Below are 12,196 nucleotides of genomic sequence, written 5' to 3'. Positions count from 1 at the left end.
GACTATACAGTATTTTGTCAAGTATCTTGTACAAATCAAATCCATAAGCAAAGGCAACATTTCTCTTTTGAAGTGAACCTTTTGGGCAGTGAGGCAAAACTACTCTAATTTTGCCAAAAATCAGTTATACTGTATAACTTGTATCTTGGTCTTCATTTTGTATCTACAACACTGATTTTGATCTTGATCCCCATGGATGAGGTTGTCACTACAAACAATCAGTAAAGATCAATTCATCTAGTTTCATATTAGTCCTTTTAAATAACATGGTAAGATTTATTTTGGGAATGAAATTCTTTTGTCTTTGTAGGTGGGCGAGGAAAAGATGGCTGTCCTGTCATCACTTTTCCTGAATTCTCTACGTTTAGTGAAATTCCAGAAAAGGAGTTTCAGAGTGTTTTGACATACCTCACTAATATTCCCAGGTAAGGTTCTCAGCTACAATTGAGCAATCTGTACAACCTACTGAAGTCTTCCCAAATGATTGATTCATAGAATGCACACTCTTGTGACATTTTTGGCTAGGACATCTATGGCAGAGGGAATTTTTAATGGAGGGAAGACAATTATAGAACACTGTTAATATAAAAGAGGGCATATTATTATTTGAAAGAAACTGGAAGTGGGAGTTTGATTTGTTTGTTTTAACATTTTTAACCAGAACAATAAAGAAGAAACAAAATTTTCAAAACCAGCAAAAGACAACAGAAACAATCTAAACTCCCCAAAAAAATAATAATAATAACTTGACCAAAAAGGTATTACGAACTTTCTACACATATCACACTTTCAAATATTAAACAATACATAAACACCTCTAAGATATGATTATAAAAGGTCATGAAATCTGTTCCTGAAGAAAATATATTGTGCCATTTTTGATTAGATAAAATTTCCTTTTCAAAAACAGATAATTTAAACATTGTTTGAATCCAGTCCTTCATATCAGAAATAATGCAAATTGTCCTTTTCTCAAACTAATGTAGTATATAAGTGATTTCCTTTTCTATCTCCAAATTGCTTTCTCTGCCATTAGGTACCACTTATCTGGGAATAAGCCTCAATAAGTTCCAAGGAGAAACAGGTTAGAAGATTGTACTGCTAAGATGAGAGCAGAGATGTAGCACATTTAAATACTTCTACATATTTGCTCACATGAAGTACTTTTTATTCATTTGACCTTAACTTAAATAAATAACTAAAAGCAAAAGAAAAAAAGCAGATTTAAGCAGTTTTAAAGATTTGGATAAATAAGGTGTTTATTCAGAGCTCAGGAGATGAGATCTGGTTTTGCCAGAACAAATGCCTGGAAAAAGTGTTCAATAAATGACACGCAATTGGTGAAAGTACCATTGTCTTACTTGTCACGTTTGGTATTGAAGTATTTGAATAATAGTTTGAGCAATACTCTTAGTTTTATCTGGAGCTAAACTATCTAGTTCAGCGGTTCTCAACCTATGGGTCGCGACCCCATTTGGGGTCGAACGACCATTTTACGGGGGTCGCCAAACAATGCGATCCGCCATTTTCCCCGTCAGGGTGCGCCGCCACGCATGGGCGGCGCCCATAGGGCACGCATGGGTGGCGCGCATGGGGGCGGCGGCGCGCATGGGGCGCACATGGGGCAGCGGCACGCAGTGCACCGCACATGCACACCGCGCACGGGGGCGGCGCGCATGCGCACCACGTTGGTGTGACCAGGGGTCGCCGTATAAAAAGGTTGAGAACCGCTGATCTAGTTGTTCAGAAAGTTGCATGCAGAGCCATATCAATCTTTAAAAATGACACAATTCCTGTAGCTAGAAATGTTTATTTTAAAGTGTGTTCCTATCCATGATGCCAATTTCAGTGAGTTCAGATTGGGTACAGCATGAGAGTCACAATCATGATATGAATGGAAACATTTTTTTAAATCTTTAAACATTTTTCATTTTCCTATATTTTGAAATTTTGTATTTGTTTATGAGGGACTTGGTTATGAGCAAAAACTCCCTATCCCTCAAGTAAGTGGTGGTATGTCTCTTCTTTGTCACTGAGATTCCGTTTCAGTAGCATTGTTCCTTTTTCCAATAAAGAAAAAACATTGCAACTTTTTTTTCAAACACAATCTGCTCAGCATACACAATAATTAGACATTCAAGTCAATTTGGTTTATGCTTGCCAGCCATTTCTATTATATTGCAACTGGTTGGCAATCAATTTTTGACATTACATGATGGGTTTGTATTGTCAAGTAGAAAACAAGAGTGGGTATCTTTGAACTCTCCAGTTGCTGCACATGCAGATGATCAGAGCAAAAGAAAGATCTTGTTGTCTCTTCCCTCTCACCTGTAGGTTGTCATGGATCTTCCTTCTTATCTCAGTTTCCTGTTTTGTTCACATGATCCTTTAAAGATTGGGGCTAGCAATGCCAGATTTCTTAGATAGAATCAGGATATAAAACCTAGGAACTTGTATTTCATAATATGAAAGTTACATTACTCTCCATATAAAATTACATATTAGCAACAAAAATCACATAAGGAAAAATAGTTTTTATTCTGGAGTGGGCATTATTGATCATTTTTTAAAGGATGGATTGTCACTGTACAAGGAAACACAGTGAGTTAAAAAAGAGATAATTGTGTATAAAGTAGCATATCAGATTAATAAAACCCTGGTCTTCAGGAAGAAGGATAATGAATGTTTTGAGCAGCTGAAGTTGCATGAAATGTTTGTTGAGTCTGTTTTAATAAGGATTATTCTATCTTTGTAATTAATTAACATACATAGTTTAATCAGCTGGTATAATAGGGCATTTTTGTTGTAAGATCTGGTGAATAACTTGTTTTCTCTTTCCTCCTCCTTCTCTTCCTCCTCCCTCTTCAACTCAGTTCACAAGATGCTGGAATTGGATTTATCCTTGTCATAGACCGCAGGCAAGACAAATGGACATCGGTGCACGCCTCTATAATGCGAATTGCAGTGAGTTGCTGTGCAGCTAATGCGTTTTTCCCCTTGACAAATCTGTGTGAATTGCATTGAGTAACATGTTTGTTTTCCAAAGTACCTGGATACTACTTTTTTAATGTAGAAAATTTATAAAATTATCTGCTTCTAAAATAAATGTTGTTTATTTGAGAAGCAGAAATAATCTGTAGTAATATAAAAATGGCTTTAATAAAATTTGAAGTTTGTAGAAGCATTATATCTAGAAATTCAGTGAATCTAATATTTTTATATCAATTTTATCAATATTTAGTTTTGCTGATTGTAAAAGTATATACAAATTACTGAACCTTTACTGATATTCTGTTTTTATTTATTGCAGAGACTTGCTTTTAATCAAATATCTGTCCATGGTAAACTACTTAATAGAGCTGAAACTTAAAAACATTTTAAGATGCTTGCTGTATTTACTAATAAAAATTTGTATATACTTTTGTTTATAATGAGGAATATAAACAGAAATTGATAGAATTTATAAGCAATTCTTCAATTATCACTAAAACTGATACTTCATTTATGCTTCTATAATGTAAAAACAGTCTTCTAGTATTGTGCTATAGATAGTCATGTGTTATTTTTTTTCTTTGTATTTGTGTTTGTGGTTAGTTTGGAGGGAGGTCTCATTAGTACTGAAAAATATTATATTAAAATGAGATATGCAAATCAGTATGCATTTGTACATGGTTAGATTTGTTATTTCTGGAAAATGAGAATCAAAAATAAAATCGCTGATTGTTTTATCAGGGCAACACCTCAATTTTACGCTTTCAGTGGATTAGAGATAAGCATCTTCTCTTTTAAACAGCCACATCATTTATATAGTAAAATTTTTGAGTTGTTAAGTTTTCCATTTAAGGGAAATTATATCTCATAATTACATACAGAAAAATATTAAATCTAGAACTATTAATTGTTTACTTAAAGGCAATAATAAGGGCAGGGTTCAGAAATTTGAAGATTTAAGGAATAATGTCCAGAAAATACTGCCCATTTTCAAAATCAGGATTTTTAATATTTCTATAGCACAAGAACACTGGAGTTAGTTATAAAGTTATTTTTTATTAGAATCTCACAAAGGATTTTTTTTAAGTTGATAACATTAACATTTCCAAGTCTAGCAATGTTTGGCCTAGTTCAAGTATATTCCACATCTCAATTTTCCAACTTGCAATAAGTATTGACCCTTTAATGGGGGGAAAGGGGGATAGATAGAAAGTTGAGGGCATGATTCTCTCTCTTCTGTTGACCAGTTGGGTCCATCAGCTGTTTCCTTGACATGAGCTTTGCTATAGTTTAGCCAACAAGATAGTTGCTATCCTGGGAGATTAGTTAATTGATTGTGGGTTGACATGCTTGCTTCGTCTTTGAGGTTGGCAGAGATGAACAGTTTTTATACCACAAATTAATAACTGTTTATCCCTGTTTGGATACAGAATATGTGTTTTCCAATTTTTAACTATAATCAATGGACAATATCCCTTATTAATTTCATTTTATGCTGTAGCAATAAGGGTAGTGGTGGTGAACCTATGGCATGTGTGCCAGAGATGGCAGGCAGAGCCCTCTATGTGGGCACACATGCTGTCATCCCAGCCCCGCCTCCCCCCGTGGCCCCCTCCTCACCAAGAGCGCCCCCAGAGGAGAGTCGCCAAGGACATGGCAGCTGGGCAGCAGGGAGAAGACTCTGCCCTCGCACCCCATTGCTTGCAGATGATGCTGCGGGGCGCGGGTTGAAAGCGTGGCCGCCATGGCACTGCAGGGCTATCTGGGCGATCTGTGGCGGGCCATGGAGGTGATAGATGGCCCTGCGGGTGGGTGGGTGGAGCGGGGAAGGAGTGGGCAGGGGGCGGAACAGAAGCGGGCAGGATGGTTTTTGGGCACTCGGTGTCTAAAAGGTTCGCCATCACTGAATTAGCATGTGACCAGAATAAAGTTATGCTCAATATCATTCTTTGCAACCAGATTACCCTATTCTAATCTATGTTCACAGCCATTTGAGTTACCTGGGGTAAGGACATTATGATTAGTACAAACTATGAAAGACCAACCCATTGTTATTTAAATCATGGTTTTGAATAATTCTTGATGTATGACAATAGTTTGTCTGATTCATCTGACAGAGCATACATCATTATTTCAATCAGAAAAAGGAGGAAAGGAAGTGGTATGAAAAAGGGGGAGGAAAAGTGAACCTGTCACACATTTCTGATCTGCAGACTTTAAACATAAATGTTTTGAACTACTCTGGGCAGCTTACAGTAAGGGATTGTATTATCAAGGATTGTTCAATAATAAGTACTGTCTTCAAAGTATGAGACAAATATAGAAAAGGAAACAATCCAAATCTATTGCCTCTGGCCTTGTTCTGATACAGAATTTTTCCCAAAGTGAAAACCTTACTGTATTTGGATTATCATTTTGTTAAAAAGTTTGTATCACATCTAAAGTTTTGGATTTTTTAAAATATATGTTTTTAATTTCTGTATTTTCTCCAAGCTTCTCCAGCTTTATGGCCCTTTTGAGTTTCCAAAATTAAAAAAAAAAATATTCTGGGGACAAACTGATGTCAACCACAAGACACTCTTGGGAAAAAAACAAGGATAGGGAAGTTGGAACTAATTTTATAGCAATACCACCTAGTCAGGTAGACTTGTTTCTGAATAGTTCCTGTGGCTAAATATTCATTGTGATCTGACACTGCCTGTGTTTCCTTTATGTCCTCTACAATGCTGTGTCTGAAAGATGTTTAGTTCCATGCCATTTCAGAAATGTACTTCCTAGCAGAATAGCAGGAGAATTTTCTCCATTTTTTTTACTTTCTAATTCTTTTTCAGTGCTGATGATTCTGTAGAGCTGGTGTGTTCCAGGGCCCACACCCAGTTTTAAGCTGGCATTTGTGAACTTGGTGATTTATTTGCCTTTTAGTGTTTTTTTTTTAGACTCACAAGGATTGGGAACTACTTTAAAAACTGGTTTTGAGCTGTCAAAAGTAAGCTATTGTTCATTGCCATCTAAAGCTTTAGGGGAGAACAGATTGACTATGGTGAGGTAACCACTTGAGGAAGCGTAGCTTGATCAACCATGAAAAAGCTAGCTGTGAAGAAAATGGAAACAATATCCTTCCAGGTGACAGGTTTATTCATTTCAGAACACTTCAGCTCATTATTAGCTTGTAGACAATGTGACAAGTTCCAGGGCATGTCAGTGAAGTATAGCATGCATTTTTACCTATATTCCAGAAATTATTTCTCATTACCAAATTTGTTATAGAAGTAGCTCTCAGAGTTTAAAGTGTAATGACTTCTACATAATGTCTATTGAAAATATACTGTTTCTCAAAACGTCTGGATTTCTTGAACTAATATGAAATAAAATTTTATTGAAACCTAAATAAAATTGCAATTTAATGGAGAAATTTCTTCTTGAGTCTAGAACAGTGATGGCGAACCTTTTAGAGACTGAGTGCCCAAACTTTAACCCAAAACCCACTTATGTATCACTGGGTGCTGGGTGGGTGTGGCCGCCGGGTGGGTGTGGTCTGCTGGGTGGGCATGGCAACAGTGGTCATAGCTGCCGGGTGGGCATGGCCAACCTGAAGTTGCTCCTGGGGAGGGACACCTGTGGGGGCTGGACAGGGTTGGGGGAGATCCAGGTGGGGTGGTGGGGCGGTGGGCAGGTGGCTGGTCCTGCAGGGCGAGGCAAGGCGAGACAGGGCTGGGTACCATTGTCGCAGGATGAGGCAGAGGCCTGGCACCATCGGCCCCTGCACACACAGGCCAACAAGCACATGGGTACTGGGATGCATCCGGCCATTTGGGACCTCGGCGAGTTAGCGGGCTGCTGGTTGAAGAGGACGGTTGCCATCTCTGAGGCATGGCGCGGGTGCCCACAGAGAGAGCTCTGAGTGCTGCCTCTGGCACGCGTGCCATAGGTTCGCCACCACTGGTCTAGAATGAGTCATAAAATCACTTTGTTCTATTGTATTTTTTCCATTCGGGTTTTGTTACTGTTTTCAATTCCTCATAGAAAACCAATGTAGGAACACATATCTCAAATGCCACACACCTTATCTAAAATATAATAAAGCATTTCTGTTTCCTGATTACAACCAAAGGATCCAACTGTAGAGATGATTCTGTAAGATTAACCTGTTTTATTAAGCAGAGAAAGTTTATGTGTTTCTAAATGTGTGGAAAAAAGTATGTTTGATTGTTTCTCAAAGTAAGAATCTTTTGAAGGCAGAGATGGATGGAACTATATATATAGCTTAGCTTTGGCAAGCAACATATTATTATCTATAAAATGCCCATTCTTTAGTAAGAGATGACTCATAGAAAAAAAAGATTATGCATAATAATCACATTATTATTCTTGATAAGTTATTTCAAAGAGTCAAAGTTTCTTTTGTTCAGTATAAATATATGATCAATTAGATAATATACTGGCTCAGTTTAGGCAGTACATCAAATTATGCTTTTAAGAAAGCTTATCTAAGATTTGGTGCAATAGCTTAATTAAAAATGATATCACTTACAGAACCTAGTTCAGAACATAGATCTTGGAAGCCATAAATGATAACTTGGTATAACGTCTGAATTGGCAGACTATAATTACTTCTATTACTCCATAGAAATTAAACCCTAGTTTGTCTATATCTTTTGAAGGTCAAAATGTGGTCCAATTTAAACTGTGGTTAATACAAAGTAAGTGTAATGTAATTTGTAAACTGATTTGTTGAATCTATTATATCTGATCTGATATATCAAAATATTACAAGAAATAATTTAGATTGTAATACATTAAATATGATAATTCTGTTTCATCATTTTGCAGACATCATTTCCAGGAAATCTGCAACTCGTTCTGGTTTTGCGTCCAACTGGATTCTTTCATAGAACTCTCTTTGACATTGCCTTTAAATTTCATAGAGATGACTATAAAATAAAGCTGCCGGTTAGTGTTTAATCCTTTTATTTTCACTTGTAATTTATTTTTGTGCACAGAGTAGTGTGATAAGTATACTGGAACAGTAAAAAGTATGTCTTTAATATAACATCTTACACTTTTTTTTGCATAGGCAATTTGTTTTCATAACTAATAAATGGACAGAATTTTCTGTAGACAAAATGATGGATTTGAAAAAAGCACTGATTTTCCTTGTGTTTAGGGTCATATTTGAAATTAGATCATTTTTAGATAATTTTAAAAAATTTACCTAGAAGATAAGAAAAAGTACTAATTACTATTCATTAAGTAATATTTATTGCTTATTTCGCTGAGCACATGATAGCACTTTTTAAAAAAACATGCATAAATGAGGTCTATTGTAAATGTTCTTACATAACTACATTTTTAAAAAATGATTTGGAAAAACTACATTGGACATTGTGAGAGAAAGAGTAAAGCATTTATCTGCTTTTCATTAAAGAACTGGCCTTTTCCGGCTTTTAAAAGCTTTAAAAATTGTTTGATAATAATTTCAATATTAATTAAAGGACTCTTTAAATTAGCTACAGGTTTATCTGTATTAATGCTGCCATAAGTTGCTTTTTGAATAATAAAGGAGTGCTGTCTTTACATGAGGTCAAAAGAATTTCTTCCAAAACTTTTTCAAACCATGCTCAGCTAATATTTATTTGATATAATTATTTGGTAAAAAGCAATTAATGGGAGAAAAGTCACCCAAACTCACACACAAGCTTTAGGCTAATAGGTTCTAGGATTAGTCAAAATAATACCCATTTGTGCACAAGCCTCTGAGTTTTTCAGAATTGTTCTTCAAGCAGTTTAAATGCTATTACATTGGATTATAAGGCTGTGTAGTGCTTCATAGATCATTCAGAAAGGCTCATCTGATTGCTTAGGAATACAAACATAGAATCTGTTTGCTGTTCTTTAAAACAGTCCTGTCTTTTTCCAGGATTCTATCACTGTTCTCTGAAGTTGCCACATGAATCTAGGAAATGAAATGGCTACTTTAAAGACTTCCAAAAAATGTTTACTTTTGTTAACACTCCAAAATAACACTTTTCAATCAAACTAAAGCATTGCCAGCCCTAGATAAGAATAAGAACTTCTGCTATTTTACATGACCTACAAATATCAAACCTTTCCTAGTTATTAAGTTTACGAATGTTACCAACATTATTCATAATGGTTTTGAGCTTTGATTGAAGGAGATACTTTATATGCTGTTATCATAGTGAAATTCTCCTTTATCTGATAAATCACGTTTCATTGAATATTATTGTTTAGTTTCATGACTACAAATTTGCCAAAACTACCAAAGCAAAAATCCAAAATAATGTTGATTTTATTCACTTGATGCTGTGATTTCTGTCTTATAGATCATAATGCTGAGCTCACTAACAGAATTAAATAACTATATTGATATAGCCCAGCTAACTGAAGATCTTGGGGGTTCCCTAGATTATTGCCATAATAGGTGGCTTACACAGCGCACTGTAAGTTTTTTTTCTCTTTCTATTTTTTTTTTTTTTTTTTTTTTTTTTTTTTATTAAAAGTTTTATAAATTTTACAAAAAAAAACAAGAACAATACAGAACAAAAAACAACATATACAAAAGAAAAAAAAATTAAACAATACATATAAAAAAAACCCCCACCCCACACCCCTCCCAAAAACCCTCCCTTCCCCCCCCCTGAGCTTCCCAGAGCAGAATATAGGCTTAAGAAATAATAATAATAAAAAAAAAAATAAAAATTAAATTAAAAACTTTATATTTATATATATAAAAAAGATATCTATAATATATATAAAAATAAAACTTATGAAAAAGCTATATAATATTTTTGTATACCCAATCTAAATTGTATAAATTTTATCCATTTGTCCCAGATAGCAAAAAACTTCTCTTGCGTTTGTTGCTTTAAGAAAGCCGAAATCTTTGCCATTTCTGCCAGATAAGCTACTTTAAAAAACCATTCCTGCAATGTAGGCAAAGATTCCTTCTTCCAATATTGTCCAATTAACAGCCTCGCGGCTGTGATCAAGTTTAACATCAATACAACCTCCTTTGTATCACAATCTGTAACAATACCTAACAAAAATAATTGCGGAGTAAATTTTACCCTCCTTCTAAAAATTCTCTGGATATTCCACCATATTTTGATCCAAAATGCTTTTATCTCTCTACATGACCACCAAATATGATAATAGGAAGCCTCCTTATAACCACATCTCCAACATTTAGGTTGCACGTCAGGGTACATGTAAGACATTTTTTGTGGATCAAGGTGCCATCTATAAAACATTTTATAAAAATTCTCCCTTAGATTCTGTGCTTGAGTAAATTTGACATTTCTCACCCAAATAGTTTCCCAGGTGTCCAATGAAACTGGCTCACCAAAGTTCTGCGCCCATCTAATCATACAATCTTTAATTAGTTCCGTTTCTGAGTCCAATTCAACTAAAACCCCATAAATTCTCTTAATGTGGGTTTGTCTTTGATCCCTCAGTTGCTTAATAAGATTTTCATCTTCTCTAAGAAAACCCACCTTACAATCCATCTTCCATCTATCTAGTAGTTGCCTATATTGGAACCAAGAATAAGTAAAATTTTCTTGTGCTAATTCTTCCCGTGATTTTAATTGCCAGTTTTGTCCATCCCATTTAAGTAACTGTCTGTAAGACACCATATCCATTTTAACCCCTCTTTTTATTCCTTCTATCGCATGCCAAGGTATAGCCCATAATGGTACTTTAAAATCACTTTTATAATATTTTCTCCAAATCCTAAGTAAAGAAATTCTTAAAATATGAGATTTAAAAGCCCAATCTATTTTTTTATTAAATATTAAATAGGCATGCCACCCATAAAGTAAATCCCATCCCTCTAGATAAAGTATCTCAGAATTTGTCAAATTTACCCAGTCACTAATTAATGTTAAAACCACCGCATCATAATATAATTTCAAATTTGGTACCTTGAGTCCGCCCCTCTCACGGAAGTCTTGCATAATTTTGAACTTAACCCTTGGTTTTTTCCCTGCCCAAATAAATTTATTGAGACCCTTCTGCCACTCATTTAAATTAATCTCATTTTTCAAAATTGGTAACATTTGAAACAAAAAAAGAAACTTGGGTAGAATATTCATTTTTATCACTGCAATTCTTCCCATGAGGGATAATTGCAGCTTTTCCCAATTCTTCAAGTCTTTCTGTACCCCGACCCACAACCTTTCATAATTATTTTTAAATAGTTTTGCATTAGAAACAGACAGCATCACCCCCAAATATTTTACCTTATTAACAATCTCAAAACCCGTCGAGTTAACCAAAATCTGCTTCTCCTGACTCGACAAATTTTTAGGTAAAATTTTAGTCTTATTTACATTAATCTTAAAACCCGAGACCAAACCATAATGGTGAATCAACTGTAATAAGTTTACTACAGAATAATCAGGTTGCGACAAAGTAACAACCAAGTCATCCGCAAAAGCTCTCAACTTATATTCTTTTTTATTAACATATATTCCTTTAATTTCCTGAGACTCTCGAATTTTAATCAATAATATTTCCAATGTTAAAACAAACAACAATGGCGATAAAGGACACCCCTGTCTAGTACCTTTCTCTATTGTGAAAACCTCCGACAAACCTCCATTAACAATAAGTTGTGCTGTTTGTTTTTGATATATTACCTTAAGGGCTTGTAATATGTTTTCACCAAAATTCATTTCTTCCATTACTCTTAGCATAAAATGCCAATTCAGTTGGTCAAATGCTTTTTCAGCATCTAAAAATATGAGCCCTGCAGGAACTTGGTTGTTCTTATCTAAGTATTCTAATAAGTTAATAATTTGTCTAACATTGTTTTTCATATACCTTCCTGTTATAAACCCTGATTGATCTTTATGCACAAGATGATGCACCACCCTCATAAGCCTATTTACCAAAATTTTTACAAATATCTTATAATCCACGTTTAAAAGAGATATAGGCCTATAGTTTTTTGGTAAAGTAAGATCTTGATCCTCCTTTGGAATCAATGATATAAAAGCACTACGCCATGAAGGAGGAATCTCTAAACCCTGTAAGATACCATTAAAAAGATCATTTAATGGTTGAATCATCTCCTCCATTAAAGCTTTATAATAAACAGCTGTTAACCCATCCGTACCCGGTGCTTTCCCTAATTTCAATTGTTGAATTGCTGAGGCGATTTCCTCCTTAGTAATTAAACCAT

The 12,196-nt window shown here is 35.0% G+C and overlaps 1 protein-coding gene across 12 annotated transcripts in view; it reads left to right on the top strand.

The window, feature by feature from the left end:
• MCF2L (MCF.2 cell line derived transforming sequence like) overlaps positions 1–12,196 on the top strand; it is a 114,207-nt gene that overhangs the window by 62,330 nt on the left and 39,681 nt on the right. For 11 of the 12 annotated variants that reach the window (XR_005558678.1, XM_039359720.1, XM_039359721.1 and 8 more), the window contains 4 exons: positions 311–425; positions 2,874–2,964; positions 7,822–7,941; positions 9,336–9,452. Coding sequence is in view for 11 of the 12 variants with exons in the window: in XM_039359720.1 (XP_039215654.1) it covers positions 311–425; positions 2,874–2,964; positions 7,822–7,941; positions 9,336–9,452 (443 nt within the window). In the remaining variant the exon portion in view is untranslated. The remainder of the gene's footprint in view (positions 1–310; positions 426–2,873; positions 2,965–7,821; positions 7,942–9,335; positions 9,453–12,196) is intronic. The other variant, XM_039359725.1, reaches the window with a different exon arrangement.

The sequence above is a fragment of the Crotalus tigris genome, unplaced genomic scaffold (assembly GCF_016545835.1).
Source record: "Crotalus tigris isolate CLP2741 ecotype Arizona unplaced genomic scaffold, ASM1654583v1 scf7180000019116.999743, whole genome shotgun sequence".
NCBI classification, from domain to species: domain Eukaryota; kingdom Metazoa; phylum Chordata; class Lepidosauria; order Squamata; family Viperidae; genus Crotalus; species Crotalus tigris.
Note: the sequence above shows the minus strand (reverse complement) of the source record. Positions and strands in the feature narration are given on the sequence as shown.